Source organism: Nerophis ophidion, linkage group LG24 (assembly GCF_033978795.1).
Source record: "Nerophis ophidion isolate RoL-2023_Sa linkage group LG24, RoL_Noph_v1.0, whole genome shotgun sequence".
Classification (NCBI taxonomy): Eukaryota; Metazoa; Chordata; class Actinopteri; order Syngnathiformes; family Syngnathidae; genus Nerophis; species Nerophis ophidion.
In genome coordinates, this window is record NC_084634.1 from 40,225,983 (window position 1) to 40,245,327 (window position 19,345).

General features: G+C 41.2%; 1 protein-coding gene across 1 annotated transcript in view; it reads left to right on the top strand.

Moving 5' to 3' along the window:
- The first annotated feature begins 7,840 nt into the window (after positions 1-7,840).
- enpep (glutamyl aminopeptidase) overlaps positions 7,841-19,345 on the top strand; it is a 61,175-nt gene continuing 49,670 nt past the window's right edge. The window contains exons 1-5 of the mRNA XM_061885700.1: positions 7,841-8,530; positions 13,875-14,016; positions 14,848-14,982; positions 15,083-15,203; positions 15,390-15,544. Coding sequence (XP_061741684.1) covers positions 7,890-8,530; positions 13,875-14,016; positions 14,848-14,982; positions 15,083-15,203; positions 15,390-15,544 — 1,194 coding nt within the window. The 5' untranslated portion in view covers positions 7,841-7,889. The remainder of the gene's footprint in view (positions 8,531-13,874; positions 14,017-14,847; positions 14,983-15,082; positions 15,204-15,389; positions 15,545-19,345) is intronic.

A 19,345-nucleotide genomic window follows, 5' to 3' on the forward strand; every position in this document is an offset into this window, starting at 1 on the left:
TTTAATTTTCCTGAAGGAATCAATAAAGTACTATCTATATGTCTATCTTAGATTTATATTGGTCACACCTAGTCTTGGACTTAGATTGTTACATCAAGTCTTGGACTTAGACTGTTCACATCTAGTTTTAGGCTTAGATTGTTACATCTAGTCTTAGACTTCGACTGTTCACATCTAGTCTTAGACTTTGATTGCTCACATCTAGTCTTACACTTACATTGGTCACATCTAGTCTTAGACTAAGATTGGTCACATCTAGTCTGAGAATTAGATTGGTCACATTTAGTCTTAGACTTTGATTGGTCACTTCTAGTCTGAGACTTAGATTGGTCACATCTAGTCTTGGACTTTGATTGGTCACATTTAGTCTTAGACTTTGATTGGTCACTTCTAGTCTGAGACTTAGATTGGTCACATCTAGTCTTAGACTTAGATTGGTCACATCTAGTCTTAGACTTTGATTGGTCACATCTAGTCTTAGACTTACACTGGTCACATCTAGTCTTAGACTTACACTGGTCACATCTAGTCTTAGACTTTGATTGGTCACTTCTAGTCTTAGACTTTGATTGGTCACTTCTAGTCTTAGGCTTTGATTGGTCACATCTAGTCTTAGACTTACACTGGTCACATCTAGTCTTAGACTTTGATTGGTCACTTCTAGTCTTAGACTTTGATTGGTCACTTCTAGTCTTAGGCTTTGATTGGTCACATCATTTTTAATTTTCCTGAAGGAATCAATAAAGTACTATCTATATGTCTATCTTAGATTTATATTGGTCACACCTAGTCTTGGACTTAGATTGTTACATCAAGTCTTGGACTTAGACTGTTCACATCTAGTTTTAGGCTTGGATTGTTACATCTAGTCTTAGACTTCGACTGTTCACATCTAGTCTTAGACTTTGATTGCTCACATCTAGTCTTACACTTACATTGGTCACATCTAGTCTTAGACTAAGATTGGTCACATCTAGTCTGAGAATTAGATTGGTCACATTTAGTCTTAGACTTTGATTGGTCACTTCTAGTCTGAGACTTAGATTGGTCACATCTAGTCTTGGACTTTGATTGGTCACATTTAGTCTTAGACTTTGATTGGTCACTTCTAGTCTGAGACTTAGATTGGTCACATCTAGTCTTAGACTTAGATTGGTCACATCTAGTCTGAGACTTAGATTGGTCACATCTAGTCTTAGACTTAGATTGGTCACATCTAGTTTTAGACTTTGATTGCTCACATCTAGTCTTAGACCTAGATTTTGCATCTAGTCTTAGACTTACTTTGGTCACATCTAGTCTTAACGCACATTGGTGACATGTAGTCTTAGAATTTGATTGCTCACATCTAGTCTTAGACTTAGATTGGGCACATCTAGTCTCTGACTGATTGGTCACATCTAGTCTTAGAATTTATTGGTCACATCTAGTTTTAGACTTTGATTGCTCACATCTAGTCTTAGACCTAGATTTTTGCATCTAGTCTTAGACTTACTTTGGTCACATCTAGTCTTAACGCACATTGGTGACATTTAGTCTTAGAATTTGATTGCTCACATCTAGTCTTAGACTTGGATTGGGCACATCTAGTCTCTGACTGATTGGTCACATCTAGTTTTAGACTTTGATTGCTCACATCTAGTCTCAGACATAGATTTTTGCATCTAGTCTTAGACTTTGATTGGTCACATCTAGTCTGAGACTTTGATTGGTCACTTCTAGTCTTAGACTTTGATTGGTCACGTCTAGTCTGAGACTTAGATTGGTCACATCTAGTCTTAGACTTAGATTGGTCACATCGAGTCTTAGACTTACATTAGTCACATTTAGTCTTAGACTTTGATTGGTCACATCTAGTCTTAGACTTTGATTGCTAACATCTAGTCTTAGACCTACATTAGTCACATCTAGTCTTAGATTTACATTAGTCACACCTAGTCTTAGACTTTGATTGGTCATATTGAGTCTTAGACTTTGATTGCTAACATCTAGTCTTAGACTTACATTAGTCACATCTAGTCTTAGACTTACATTGGTCACATCTAGTCTAAGACCTAGATTGGTCACGTCCAGTCTTCGACTTAGATTGGTCACTTATAGTCTTGGACTAAGAGTGCTCACATCTAGTCTTAGACTTAGATTGGGCACATCTAGTCTCTGACTGATTGGTCGAATCTAGTCTTAGAATTTGATTGTTCACATCTAGTTTTAGACCTAGATTTTTGCATCTAGTCTTAGACTTACTTTGGTCACATCTAGTCTCTGACTGATTGGTCGAATCTAGTCTTAGAATTTGATTGCTCACATCTAGTCTTAGACTTAGATTGGGCACATCTAGTCTCTGACTGATTGGTCACATCTAGTCTTAGACTTAGATTGGGCACATCTAGTCTCCGACTGATTGGTCACATCTAGTCTTAGAATTTGATTGGTCACATCTAGTCTTAGACTTTGATTGCTCACATCTAGTCTTAGACCTAGATTTTTGTATCTAGTCTTAGACTTACTTTGGTCACATCTAGTCTTAACGCACATTGGTGACATTTAGTCTTAGAATTTGATTGCTCACATCTAGTCTTTGACTTAGATTGTTACATCGAGTCTTGGACTTGATGTAGTGTCCCCATATGTGCTCTTTTGTGTCTCGGAGATATGAATAAATGAGATCTCATCTATGCTGGTGTCTAAGCTTTCGTATCTTCACATGATTTTTGGATTTAAAAACAACTTTCTTACCTGCAAGCTGCTTCCTGCCGTCCTTTGCAAGCTGGGGGAGCCGGCAGTTGCAACTTAGTGCCCACAAGGTCTTGTGTTCCAGTCTCTTCATGCAGGACACCTCACCCAACATGTCAACAACCTGATGTGTTGATGGCATTATCTACCAATTTATCGCCCGTATTGTTTCGCCAGGTGCACTCAGATTGTGGTCCTGCGTGGAACAGGGAGATACTTTCTTAATTTGTTGCGTTTTTATTTATATTTACCTTTTAGATTCAACAGTCAGATCTCATATCTAGGAGTCTTGATCACGAGTGAGGGAAGAGTGGATGGTGAGATCGACAGGCGGCGTCTTCAGTAATTGCGACACTGCATCGATCCCTTGTGGTGAAGAAGGTTTGAGCCGGAAGGCAAAGCTCTCAATTTACCAGTCTATCTATATTCCCATCCTCACCTATGGTCATGAGCTTTGGGTTGTGACCGAAAAGACAGGATCACGGTGTAGAGAGGCGGAATCGGGGAACGAGCAGCGGGGCAGGGCACGCTGGAGCCCTGCCCAAGATGGCGGCAAGGAGGCGGAGAATTCCGGCTGAGCGGGAAGGCGGGGCACACTGGCACACAATCATCTTATCTCCTCTGGCTGTATCAAAGGGGAGAAGGAGGAGGGATGGTGGCAGAAGGAGTAGGAGAACCAGCCCCAGACGACGACGACGTGCCCGGCTGAAAGCTAGCAGGAGAGAAGGAGCTGAAAAGCGTCCCGAACTGAAGACAAAAGCTTATTTGAAAAAATAAACAAGAGTCAAACCTGCTCGAAAACCATATCCATCCTTGTTGGTCTGTGGAACCCACAGGACGACAGCAAGAGTCTGTCACACACGGGTACAAGTGACCTAAAGCAGTTTCCAGGTCTCTCCCTTAGAGATAGGGTGAGAAGCTCTGTCATCCAGAACTCAAAGTAAAGCCGCTGCTCCTCCACATGGAGAGGAGCCAGATGAGGTGGTTCGGGCATCTGGTCAGGATGCCACCCGAACGCCTCCCTAGGGAGGTGTTTATGGTAGGCGAGGCCACGGGGGAGACCCAGGACACATTGGGAAGACTATGTCTCCCGGCTGGCCTGGGAATGCCTCGGGATCCCCCGGGAAGAGCTAGACGAAGTGGTTGGGGAGAGGGAAGTCTGGCCTTCCCTGCTTAGGCTGCTGCCCCCGCGACCCCACCTCGGATAAGCGGAAGCAAACAGATGAATCTCATTCTCATAAAATACTACACGGTCTAGCTCCAGCCTATCTTGCCGATTGTATTGTACCATATATCCCGGCAAGAAATCTGCGTTCAAAAGACTCCGGCTTATTAGTGATTCCTAGAGCCCAAAAAAGTCTGCGGGCTATAGAGCGTTTTCCGTTCGGGCTCCAGTACTCTGGAATGCCCTCCCGGCAACAGTTCGAGATGCCACCTCAGTAGAAGCATTTAAGTCTCACCTTAAAACTCATCTGTATACTCTAGCCTTTAAATAGACCTCCTTTTTAGACCACTTGATGTGCCGCTTCTTTTCTCTCTCCTATGTCCCCCCCTCCCTTGTGGAGGGGGTCCGGTCCGATGACCATGGATGAAGTACTGGCTGTCCAGAGTCGAGACCCAGGATGGACCGCCCGTCGGGACCCAGGATGGACCGCTCGCCTGTATCGGTTGGGGACATCTCTACGCCGCTGATCTGCCTCCGCTTGAGATGGTTTCCTGTGGACGGGACTCTCGCTGCTGTCTTGGATCCGCTTTGAACTGAACTCTCGCGGCTGTGTTGGAGCCACTATGGATTGAACTTTCACAGTATCATGTTAGACCCGCTCGACATCCATTGCTTTCGGTCCCCTAGAGGGGGGGGGGGGGGGGGGGTTGCCCACATCTGAGGTCCTCTCCAAGGTTTCTCATAGTCAGCATTGTCACTGGCGTCCCACTGGATGTGAATTCTCCCTGCCCTTATGTGGGTTCTTCCAAGGATGTTGTAGTTGTAATGGTTTGTGCAGTCCTTTGAGACACTAGTGATTTGGGGCTATATAAATAAACATTGATTGATTGATTGATTGATTGATTAGATTTTATTTGTTGTGGTTAGCGGTATGATCCAGGGCCAAGCTGAATTTTTAGAATGATTCTTTCCGATGAATTGCCTTGTTGTGCTCCGCTTTCACTTCTCTTTTGTTTGTTTTCTTTTTTCTAACATCGATGAAAAAGATTGGTCGCATCCTCCTTTTTAAACAACCTGGGGATGGATTTCTGTCTTCCGGGAGGCAAACTAGCCGAGCACAGATCGACGTACTTGAAATTTAGGATTATCAATCAGCCGTTAAACCCTAATGTTTACTTTTATATCAGCAGTCCCCAAACTGCGGCCCGCGGGCCAGTTAAGAGCCCGCCAGCATCCAAAATCCGGTCTGCGGGAAGTCCCAAGTTATTTTTTATTTTTATTCATATAATCTGTCCATTCTAACCCATTTTACTCTTGTTACTCTCGGTGTCTCCTAGCCGGTCTGGCAAATCATATTGTCAAAAATAACGGCCCCTGAGTCAAAAACTTTGGGAACCCCTGAGTTATATTTAGCTTTTAGATTCAACATTTAGAGCAGGGGGGTCAAACTCAAACACAGAGTGGGCCAAGACTTAAAACTGAACAAAGCCGCGGACCAAGGATGAACAAATAAACCTTTTAATAGCGACCCTAACAAGTTTTGCATTAAATATTGAACAAGCAAGACTTATATAACTTTATAGTGACATGCAAAATCCAGTTTCAAATAATAATAATAATAATAAAAATATCAACGGCATATCAAATAAAATTTAAATAAAAATGTTATGCCTTTTTTTCTATTTGCAATCTTCTGAGGTAAATATCAAATTTTTTCCACAGGCTAATAATACATTTGAAAATAAAATAATAATAAATGAACCAAACATTCAAGCCTTGAAGTAGCAAGAGAAAATGCATGAATAAAACGTTAAATATCGGTCAGTTTGCTGGAAGTTTCCCGGAAGAGTTAGTGCTGCAAGGGATTCAGGGTATTTGTTCTGTTGTGTTACGGTGCGGATGTTCACCCGAAATGTGTTTGTCCTTCTTGTTTGGTGTGGGTTCACAGTGTGGCGCATATTTGTAACCGTCAAGCTTGGACTTGGATTGTTTGTGCTCCTTTGACGCAGCGGGATTACAGGACCAGCCAGGCGTGAATTCAGCTACATTTTTTTATTTAAGCACTAGAATCAAAAATAATCAAACTAAGGGCGCTCACAAAGAGGAAGAAACTTGGCTAAATAGTACAAACATGAAACAAAAACATCTGCTCGTTGGCCATCCATCCATCCTCTACCGCTTATTCCCTTTCGGGGTCGCGGGGGGCGCTGGCGCCTATCTCAGCTACAATCGGGCGGAAGGCGGGGTATACCCTGGACAGGTCGCCACCTCATCGCAGGGCCAACACGGATAGACAGACAACATTCACACACTAGGGCCAATTTAGTGTTGCCAATCAACCTATCCCCAGGTGCATGTCTTTGGAAGTGGGAGGAAGCCGGAGTACCCGGAGGGAACCCACGCATTCACGGAGAGAACATGCAAACTCCACACAGAAAGATCCTGAGCCTGGATTTGAACCCAGGACGGCAGGACCTCCGTATTGTGAGGCAGACGCACTAACCCCTCTGCCACCGTGAAGCCCCTGCTCGTTGGCATGAAAGACAATTTAACTATAAACTTAACCAGCACGATGGCAAGACTAAAGACATGAAACAAAACTAGCACTGTGGCATAAATACATAAACCACTTACACGGCATGGAACTGTGGACGAGGGCGTGAAGGTTGGAACAGCATGGGTAGGGTGCGTGCGAGTGTGAAGATCCCAGGACCAAGACAAGAAAAAGAGTGACTTAAATAGCTGTGATGATTAGTGAAAACAGGTGAGGCTGAGAACAGGGACGTGACAGGTGAAAACTAATGAGGTTGGCATGGAAACAAACAAAACCAGGAAGTGCAAAACGTGACCGATTGTCCAAAATCAAAAACATAACATGACAAAACAAAACATGATCCATAGGTGTGACAGAAACAGTGCTAAAGTTGTTTATACGGCCACCCTCAGTGTGACCTGTATGGCTGTTGACCAAGTATGCCTTGCATTCACTTGTGTGTGTGTGTAAAAGCCACAAATATTATGTGACAGGCTGTTAGTTTGGAGGAAAAGCGGACGTGACGACGGGGTGTAAAGAACGCTAAAGGCAGTGCCTTAAATGCACGCCCCCAATATAGTTGTCCGGGTGGAAATCGGTAGAAATTCGGGAGATTTTCGGGAGGGGCACTGGACTTCGGGAGTCTACCAGGAAAATTAGGAGGGTTGGCAAGTATGAGTATTAGCGGTGGGCTAGCTCTAATGCTAAATTGATATTGCCTCAAGGGCCAAATTAAATTAGACGGCGGTCCAGAGTTTGACACCCATGATCTAGATGTACCATTTGTATTTCAAATCTGTATTCAAGGGCGGTGTAACGATTTGATTCAATTTTATTTTTGTGGTTAGCGATACGATTCAGGGGCGATCTCAACGGTTCTTTCCCATGAAATGACTTCCTCCTGTCGCTTCTGCTTGGTCGGTCGCATCTTTTGTTTCATTTGTTTGTTTAGGATCCATTTCTATCTCCCGGGAGGCAAACTTACCGAGTGGTATAGTACCGAATATGATTCATTGGTATGGCGGTACTATACTAATACCTGTATATTAATGTAGTTAGTCAATATAAGAGTCATCAGACAGTTCTCCCACAGCTGACTACAATTTAGTTTTATGGCCGGACCGGGATTGAAAGCTAATGTCCAACCAACTGAGAGACGGTACACTTACCCAACGGGAAGGAAGCATTTGACACAGGTGGTAAGACGCAGGTAAGACTTTGTGTACAAGCTCCACACGTGGAGTTGAAGTTCAGCTGTTGGCCGACTGGCAGACTGTGGGTTTACCTTCCAAGAGTGGGCGTGCTCCTAGCAGTCTTGTCACGGAAGACGCCCCGCCCTCTAAGCCCTGGACCAGCCCCCACACTAAAATACACACTCCGGCAGACTCAGTCTCCAGTTAGAAGTTGAGGGTTTTGACCTTGGCGCAGTCGAGCCAGTTCCTTAGATCCGATCTTGTGATGGCGCTGGCCAACATGGACCTGGACCAGGAGGAGAAGAAGTACTGCATCCGTGGCAAGCACGTTGTCATCATCTGCATGGTAGTCGTGGTCTGTTCCTTAGCAGTGGGTCTCGGGGTGGGCCTCTCCAGGTCCGAGACCACCGCCACCGCTGTGAATTCCACACCAGCTCCCACTGCAGAGCCCACGCAGGCGCCTCAACCCAGCAGGGGGCCCTGTCAGCCTTCTAATGATGCCAGCGGGGACTGGAAGAACTTCCGGCTACCGGACTATGTAAGACCCGTTCACTACGACTTGCTGCTGGAACCAGATCTGGATGATGACACCTACACGGGCACCGTGGAGATCCACCTGGAAGTCGGCAGGCCCACCCGGCATCTGTGGCTCCACATCAGGGATACCTTCGTCCGGGAGAAGCCCGAGCTGCGACTGCAGGACGGGAAGGGGCGTCAGGAGCCGGTGTCCGTCAGGAGCTGCTTTGAGTACCGAGCTCAGGAGTACGTGGTGGTGGAGGCCACGCAGGAGCTGCCTGCCACCGGGCCCGGGGAGACCTACGTCTTGACCTTGGACTTCCAAGGCTGGCTGAACGGCTCTGTGGTGGGATTTTACAGAGTGGTCTACACGGAAGAAGGAGTCCTCAAGTAAGTTGGTGATTCAAATGTAATAATCACTCATTCTTCTCTTCTTTGATACTTTACATTATTTTGGCACGATACCACACATTTAGCTCTCGATTTGATACCAGGATCATACATTGGTCATATTCAAAGTCCTCATGTGTCCAGGGACGTATTTACTGACTTTATTAACATAATATAATGATTTTTTTAAAACGAAAACATTCTTTGTGATGCGAAAAAATATCGATGTAATCATAGTAGTATCGACTTGATACGTTCCTGTACTTGGTATCATTACAGTGGATGTCAGGTGTAGATCCACCCATGACATTTGTTTACATTGTGACGCCGGTGAGCTATTGTATCCTCCTACGCTGTGTAGTGAAGCATGTTTAGCTATTCCTTGTCCTCCAGTGATAATGCTACTTGTAAGAAACGTACTTTATTTGTCGCCATGGAGACAAGGATTAGTGATTTAGAAATATCTAAAACACTGTGGATGGATGTTAGCTGATAACTAGCTAGCTATGTCTTAAATCTTATAGTTAGGGGACGTGCTAGCTATGATTAATAACACATTATTACAGGTTAATAACAAAAATAATTAAAAACTTAGAATTTACAATAGTTAGACCAAACGTTTTTGCAGCAAAAATGAATGGAACAAGTTTATGGACATTTTTGACATAAAGGGGGGGTGCTCTAGTTATGATTAATAACACATTATTACAGGTTCCAGACATCCATTTTCTACCGCTTGTTCCTTTCGGGGTTGTGGGGACATTACTACAGGTTAATAACAAAAATTGTTAAAAACTACAATAGTTTTTTGCAGGGGGCTCTCGATATGATTAATAACACATTATTACAGGTTAATAACAACAATTGTTAAAAACTCAAAAACTACAATAGTTAGACCAAACGTTTTTGCAGCACAAATGAATGGAACAAGTTTGTGAATATTTTGACATAAATGAGTGGTGCTCTAGTTATGATTAAAAACACATTATTACAGGTTCCAGCCATCCATTTTTCTACCGCTTGTCCCTTACGGGGTCGCGGGGACATTATTACAGATTAACAACGAAAATGGTTAAAAACTACAATAGTTAGACCAATAGTTGTTGCAGAACAGACTCAGCAAACATGAACGGAACAAGTTTGTGGAAATTTTGACATAAAGGGGGGGTGCTCTAGTTATGATTAATAACACATTATTACAGGTTAATAACACAAATCGTTAAAAACTCAAAAACTACAATAGTTAGACCAAACATTTTTGCAGCACAAATGAATGGAACAAGTTTGTGAATATTTTGACACGAATGGGTGGTCCTCTTGTTATGATTGAAAACACATTATTACAGGTTCCAGCCATCCATTTACTACCGCTTGTCCCTTACGGGGTCGCGGGGTCATTATTACAGGTTAATAACAAAAATTGTTAAAAAATACAATAGTTAGACCAATAGTTTTTGCAGCACAAACTCAGCACAAATGAATGGAACACGTTTGTGGAAATTTCGACATAAAGGGGGGGTGCTCTATTTGTAATTAATAACACATTATTACAGCTTAATAACACAAATCGTTAAAAACTCAAAAACTACAATAGTTACACCAAACATTTTTGCAGCACAAATGAATGGAACAAGTTTGCGAATATTTTGACATAAATGGGTAGTGCTCTACTTATGATTAAAAACACATTATTACAGGTTCCAGCCATCCATTTTTCTACCGCTTGTCCCTTACGGGGTCGGGAGGACATTATTACAGGTTATTAACAAAAAGTGTTAAAAACTACAATAGTTAGACCAATAGTTTTTCCAGCACAAACTCAGCACAAATGAATGGAACAAGTTTGTGGAAATTTCGACATAAAGGGGGGGGTGCTCTATTTGTAATTAATAACACATTATTACAGCTTAATAACACAAATCGTTAAAAACTCAAAAACTACAATAGTTACACCAAACATTTTTGCAGCACAAATGAATGGAACAAGTTTGCGAATATTTTGACATAAATGGGTAGTGCTCTACTTATGATTAAAATCACATTATTACAGGTTCCAGCCATCCATTTTTCTACCGCTTGTCCCTTACGGGGTCGGGAGGACATTATTACAGGTTATTAACAAAAAGTGTTAAAAACTACAATAGTTAGACCAATAGTTTTTCCAGCACAAATTAGCACAAATGAATGGAACAAGTTTGTGGAAATTTCGACATAAAGGGGGGGTGCTCTATTTGTAATTAATAACACATTATTACAGCTTAATAACACAAATCGTTAAAAACTCAAAGACTACAATAGTTACACCAAACATTTTTGCAGCACAAATGAATGGAACAAGTTTGCGAATATTTTGACATAAATGGGTAGTGCTCTACTTATGATTAAAAACACATTATTACAGGTTCCAGCCATCCATTTTTCTACCGCTTGTCCCTTACGGGGTCGGGAGGACATTATTACAGGTTATTAACAAAAAGTGTTAAAAACTACAATAGTTAGACCAATAGTTTTTCCAGCACAAACTCAGCACAAATGAATGGAACAAGTTTGTGGAAATTTTGATATAAAGGGGGGGTGCTCTACTTAGAATTAATTACACATTATTACAGGTTAATAACACAAATCGTTAAAAACTCAAAAACTACAATAGTTAGACCAAACGTTTTTGCAGCACAAATGAATGGAACAAGTTTGTGAATATTTTGACATAAATGGGTGGTGCTCTAGTTATGATTAAGAACACATTATTACAGGTTCCAGCCATCCATTTACTACCGCTTGTCCCTTACGGGGTCGCGAGGACATTATTACAGGTTAATAACAAAATTTGTTAAAAATTACAATAGTTTTTTGCAGCACAAATGAATGGAACAAGTTTGTGGAACTTTTGACATAAAGGGGGGGGTGCTCTCGATATGATTGATAACACATTATTACAGGTTAATAACAAAAATCATTAAAAACTCAAAAACTACAATAGTTAGACCAAACGTTTTTGCAGCACAAATGAATGGAACAAGTTTGTGAATATTTTGACATAAATGATTGGTCCTCAAGTTATGATTAAAAACACATTATTACAGGTTCCAGCCATCCATTTACTACCGCTTGTCCCTTACAGGGTCGCGGGGACATTATTACAGGTTAATTACAAAAATGGTTAAAAACTACAATAGTTAGACCAATACTTTTTGCAGCACAAACTCAGCACAAGGGAAGCCACACTAAACAACACTGTCATAAACATGTGCCATATAGTGAAACCCCACATTGTTGTTATTAACCTGTAATAATGTGTTATTAATTATAACTAGAGCACCCCCCCTTTATGTCAAAATTTCCACAATCTTGTTCCATTCATTTGTGCTGATTTGTGCTGCAAAAAACTATTGGTCTAACTATTGCAGTTTTTAACCATTTTTGTTATTAACCTGTAATAATGTCCCCCCGACCTCGTAAGGGACAAGCGGTAGAAAAATGGATGGCTGGAACCTGTAATAATGTGTTTTTAATCATAACTAGAGCACCACCCATTTATGTCAAAATATTCACAAACTTGTTCCATTCATTTGTGCTGCAAAAATGTTTGGTGTAACTATTGTAGTTTTTGAATTTGTAACAAGTGTTGTTATTAACCTGTAATAATGTCTTATTAATCATATCGAGAGCCCCCCCCTCCCCCCTCCCCTCCATTCCTTTTTGCTGGTTTGTGCTGCACAAATGTTTGGTCTCACTATTGTAATTTCTGAGTTTTTAATGATTTTTGTTATTAACCTGTGATAATGTATTATTAATCATAACTAGAGCACCCCCCCTTTATGTCAAAATTTCCAAAAACGTGTTCCATTCATTTGTGCTGAGTTTGTGCTGCAAAAACTATTGGTCTAACTATTGGACACAACGGCAGTGACTGGGATGGCGGAAGCGGGGCTCGAACCTGGAACCCTCAAGTTGCTGGCACGGCCACTCTACCAACCGAGCTGGTTTGTGCCAATATGTATGTGAAATGGGTCTTAAATTGCATTAAAAAAATGTCTATTCTTAAAAAAGGAAATCTTGCAGGGACCATGACTACAAAATAGGTCCTACACGTATAAATGATTTGCGCTGATATCGTATGGCTGCAATAACGGTGCCGTATCGGAGTTCGGGACGCAGGGACAAGCGAGTGGCAGCATGGACTTGTAAATAAAACAAGACTGTTGAGTAACTCTAGGGTTGGAATTGGGGGTTAAATCACCAAAATAATTATTTTAATAGTTCTACATGTGTTACAGGTTTTCCTGTTGACGTAATCATTCCTCTATTTTGTGCAACTATGTGTACTGTTGAGAATGTATATTGATTATCTGTGTGAATTGTAACATTTTCATCTTTCATTAATTTACATGCTTTTGTGCTAGTAGTTGTGCAGCTTGAATTGAGTAACTTGATGGTCATTTGATAGCTTTCAAAACTTCAGTTGCTGTGACAAACGCACATCGTAGTTATGATTAATAACACATTATTGTTGGTTAATAATAAACATTGTTAAAAACTCAAAACTACAATAGTTAGACCAATAGTTTTTGCAGCACAAATCAGCAAAAATGATTGGAACACGTTTGTGAAGATTTTGACATAAATGGGGGGGATACTCTAGTTCTGATTATTACAGGTTAATAACAAAAAGTCGTTAAAAACTACAATAGTCAAAACAAACATTTGTGCAGCACAAACTTAGCACAAATAATCTGGACAGGTGTGGGACAAGGCTTTCTCTTGCCCTGTAACTATCACTCTTCACTAATTCTACAGATGAATTAATTGACCATGAACATAAAATGACTTCAAAGGGAAACTGTACTTTGTTCTGGAATTGTGCCTATCATTCACAATCCTTATAGAAGACATAAGTATTTCACATTTTTAATTCCGGCAAAAGTCCGCTTACGATAGCAGCACAAGCTAGTTAGCTAGCTAGATGCCTGATCTACAAATAGTTTGTCTGCGTATGAACTCATAATAACAATATCACTAATACTTGTTAATATTTGTTATAACGATATGACTAATACTTAATCATATTTATAATAACAATATGACTAATACTTGATCATATTTATAATAACAATATGACTAATACTTGTTAATAGTCAAGTCTCAAAGTCTAAATGGAGTTTTGTTGGCAGTTTTTTGGATGTTATTTAGTGGGCTTTATGGGCGGGATAAATCATTTCTGAGTTACAAGTCCTCTCGTCTCTCATATTGATCGTGAACTGTGGGCAAAAATGCCAAAAAGGCGCAGTTTCCCTTTTCCCTTTGCAGTTTCCCTGAGTAGTTTTCATTTTTTTTGAATTTCCAGGAAGGTTGCTGCGACTGATCACGAGCCAACGGACGCCCGCAAATCCTTTCCCTGCTTGGATGAACCCAACCAGAAGGCCACCTTTAAAATATCCATCATTCACGACGCGGCCTATGGCGCACTGTCCAACATGCCAGTCGAGGTAGGTATATATATAAAAATAAATAAATCATAATCTAACTATGCCCCCTTGTGGTCCGTACCGTCAACTCCCCCATTACACATAACAGGGACACTAATCAGAAAACTGTCATGTCTGTGTGATCATCTTTTGTTTAAGTCATATTCGGTTTTGTTTTTGGACTTTTTGTGGACTTTTGTCTGTTTTGTCACCATAGCTACCCATTAGCTTTCACCTTGTCCCCATGTCACGCACCTGTTTTCACTAATCACCACAGTATTATTTAAGCCACAGTTGCAAGGTAGTCCGCCTGGCAACATCTGTCACGACTAGGACTTGAGTGAGGGTTGTTTGTGCACCTCGGCAAAAGTTAGCGCCATCTTTTGACACTTCTCCTTACACGCTACAATAGTTTATTGGTTGAAAAATAACCAAATGTCCATGTCAAAGCAACGTCACAACCCGACATTGATTAAATGTCGTCATGTAGTATGTTGTTTCAACATCATGTTTGAGTTGCCCAATGACAGGACCTAAGTCCACAAGCTCTCCGTGTTGTTTCAATGTCTTGTGGATGCTGGGTAAAAAGGGTGGATGCATTGCGACTCGGCGTTCCAGTTGGTAGCTAGCTGTGTGGAGACGTTTCAGCGGGCATCCCTCCAGACCGGGGGCCCACGTCCCTGCGGTGATGGGATTCTGTCAACAGGACAACACGGTGCATTGCAAGGAGGAAGACTTTGGACTGCTCACAGCTGAATGAATCTGTTTCGGGGGTTCGGGGAATGTTCCCAGCTCCTCAGGCTGAGTGACATGCACATTAGCCAACACTAGTCCTTTCCACTGTCCCCTCAGAGTGCCCCGGAACCACTACCTGGCAACAAGATGAGGACCTCTTTCCAGAAGTCCGTTCCAATGAGTACCTATTTGGTATGTTTTGCTGTGCACCAGTTTGGTCATGTGGAAGAAATATCCGCCAGAGGAATTCCTGTAAGTTTAAGACAAACAACAGCGAGAAGTTCTATGTGGGTGAACAAGCCATGGATTTTACGATCAAGTGCAATAATTCATGAACTTTTCCATCTTGTAGTTGAGAATCTACGCTCAGCCGAGTCAGTTATCGACCGCCACATTCGCGGCCAAAACGACCAAGGTCATTTTTGATTACTTCGAGGACTACTTCAACATGACGTACTCCATCTCGAAACTTGGTATGTATAATGGTTAAAAACCATCAATGTTCCTCCACATTTAAAAGGGAACGATCCTTTTCTTAGTCATCGTTTTCCCAAAGTCCGTTCAAGGTGTGAACTTCCTGAAAATGTACGAGAATACTTTGTAACTAATGACTTCAAAGGAGTCCACAGTAAGTCAGTCTCTGTGTGTGTTTTGTCAAGACAAGATAGCCATCCCTGACTTCGGAACTGGTGCAATGGAGAACTGGGGCCTCATCACCTACCGGGAGACCAACTTGCTGTATGATACAAACCAGTCGTCGTCCTACAACAAGCAGCGAGTTGCCAGTGTCATCGCCCATGAGCTGGTTCACCAGGTAATTGCCGGATTATTGTAGACTGAGGTGGTTGTTCTTAAACGTTTTTACACCAAGTACCACCTCAGAAAAAACAGGGCGCTCCAAGCACCGCCATTATCCATCCATCCGTCTTCAACCGCTTATCCAGAATCGGGTCGCGGGGACAACAGCTCCAGCAGAGACCCCCAGACTTCCCTCCCCAGAACTTCCTCCTGGGGGATCCCGAAGCGTTCCCAGCCCAGAGAGGATATGTAATCATCCCATCTGGTCCCTGGCCTGCCGCAGGGTCTCCCCCCAGTGGGAGGTGCAAGAAGGACCTCCCTAGGGAGACGCTGGTGAGGCATTTGCATGAGATGCCCGAACCACCTAAACTGGCTCCTTTCAAATCGAAGGAGCAGTGGCTCTACTCCGAGTCTCTCTTGGGTGACTGAACTTCTCACCCGATCTCAAAGGGAGATGCCAGCCACCCTTCTGAGGAAACTCATTTCGGCCGCTTGTATCCGCCATCTTATTCTTTCGGTCATGACCATATAGTGAAACCCCACTAAACAACACTGTCATAAACATGTGCCATATAGTGAAACCACACTAAACAACACTGTCATAAACATCTGCCATATAGTGAAACCACACTAAACAACACTGTCATAAACATCTGCCATATAGTGAAACCACACTAAACAACACTGTCATAAACATGTGCCATATAGTGAAACCACACTAAACAACACTGTCATAAACATGTGCCATATAGTGAAACCACACTAAACAACACTGTCATAAACATGTGCCATATAGTGAAACCCCACTAAACAACACTGTCATAAACATGTGCCATATAGTGAAACCACACTAAACAACACTGTCATAAACATCTGCCATATAGTGAAACCACACTAAACAACACTGTCATAAACATGTGCCATATAGTGAAACCACACTAAACAACACTGTCATAAACATGTGCCATATAGTGAAACCCCATTAAACAACACTGTCATAAACATGTGCCATATAGTGAAACCACACTAAACAACACTGTCATAAACATGTGCCATATAGTGAAACCCCACTAAACAACACTGTCATAAACATGTGCCATATAGTGAAACCACACTAAACAACACTGTCATAAACATGTGCCATAGAGTGAAACCACACTAAACAACACTGTCATAAACATGTGCCATATAGTGAAACCCCACTAAACATCACTGTCATAAACATGTGCCATATAGTGAAACCACACTAAACAACACTGTCATAAACTTGTGCCATATAGTGAAACCACACTAAACAACACTGTCATAAACATGTGCCATATAGTGAAACCACACTAAACAACTCTGTCATAAACATGTGCCATATAGTGAAACCACACTAAAAAACACTCTCATAAACATGTGCCATATAGTGAAACCACACTAAACAACACTGTCATAAACATGTGCCATATAGTGAAACCAAACTAAACAACACTGTCATAAACATGTGCCATATAGTGAAACCACACTAAACAACACTGTCATAAGCATGTGCCATATAGTGAAACCACACTAAACCACACTGTCATAAACATGTGCCATATAGTGAAACCACACTAAACAACACTGTCATAAACATGTGCCATATAGTGAAACCACACCAAACAACACTGTCATAAACATGTGCCATATAGTGAAACCACACTAAACAACTCTGTCATAAACATGTGCCATATAGTGAAACCACACTAAACAACACTGTCATAAACATGTGCCATATAGTGAAACCACACTAAACAACACTGTCGTAAACATGTGCCATATAGTGAAACCACACTAAACAACACTGTCATAAACATGTGCCATATAGTGAAACCGCACTAAACAACACTGTCATAAACATGTGCCATATAGTGAAACCACACTAAACAACACTGTCATAAACATGTGCCATATAGTGAAACAATACTAAACAGCACTGTCATAAACATGTGCCATATAGTGAAACCATACTAAACAACACTGTCATAAACATGTGCCATACAGTGAAACAATACTAAACAGCACTGTCATAAACATGTGCCATATAGTGAAACCATACTAAACAGCACTGTCATAAACATGTGCCATATAGTGAAACCACACTAAACAACACTGTCATAAACATCTGCCATATAGTGAAACCACACTAAACAACACTGTCATAAACATCTGCCATATAGTGAAACCACACTAAACAACACTGTCATAAACATGTGCCATATAGTGAAACCACACTAAACAACACTGTCATAAACATGTGCCATATAGTGAAACCACACTAAACAACACTGTCATAAACATGTGCCATATAGTGAAACCCCACTAAACAACACTGTCATAAACATGTGCCATATAGTGAAACCACACTAAACAACACTGTCATAAACATCTGCCATATAGTGAAACCACACTAAACAACACTGTCATAAACATGTGCCATATAGTGAAACCACACTAAACAACACTGTCATAAACATGTGCCATATAGTGAAACCCCATTAAACAACACTGTCATAAACATGTGCCATATAGTGAAACCACACTAAACAACACTGTCATAAACATGTGCCATATAGTGAAACCCCACTAAACAACACTGTCATAAACATGTGCCATATAGTGAAACCACACTAAACAACACTGTCATAAACATGTGCCATAGAGTGAAACCACACTAAACAACACTGTCATAAACATGTGCCATATAGTGAAACCCCACTAAACATCACTGTCATAAACATGTGCCATATAGTGAAACCACACTAAACAACACTGTCATAAACTTGTGCCATATAGTGAAACCACACTAAACAACACTGTCATAAACATGTGCCATATAGTGAAACCACACTAAACAACTCTGTCATAAACATGTGCCATATAGTGAAACCACACTAAAAAACACTCTCATAAACATGTGCCATATAGTGAAACCACACTAAACAACACTGTCATAAACATGTGCCATATAGTGAAACCAAACTAAACAACACTGTCATAAACATGTGCCATATAGTGAAACCACACTAAACAACACTGTCATAAACATGTGCCATATAGTGAAACCACACTAAACCACACTGTCATAAACATGTGCCATATAGTGAAACCACACTAAACAACACTGTCATAAACATGTGCCATATAGTGAAACCACACCAAACAACACTGTCATAAACATGTGCCATATAGTGAAACCACACTAAACAACTCTGTCATAAACATGTGCCATATAGTGAAACCACACTAAACAACACTGTCATAAACATGTGCCATATAGTGAAACCACACTAAACAACACTGTCGTAAACATGTGCCATATAGTGAAACCACACTAAACAACACTGTCATAAACATGTGCCATATAGTGAAACCGCACTAAACAACACTGTCATAAACATGTGCCATATAGTGAAACCACACTAAACAACACTGTCATAAACATGTGCCATATAGTGAAACCACACTAAACAACACTGTCATAAACATGTGCCATATAGTGAAACCACACTAAACAACACTGTCATAAACATGTGCCATATAGTGAAACCACACTAAACAACACTGTCATAAACATGTGCCATATAGTGAAACCACACTAAACAACACTGTCATAAACATGTGCCATATAGTGAAACCACGCTAAACAACACTCTCATAAACATGTGCCATATAGTGAAACCACACTAAACAACACTGTCATAAACATGTGCCATATAGTGAAACCCCACTAAACAACACTGTCGTAAACATGTGCCATATAGTGAAACCACACTAAACAACACTGTCATAA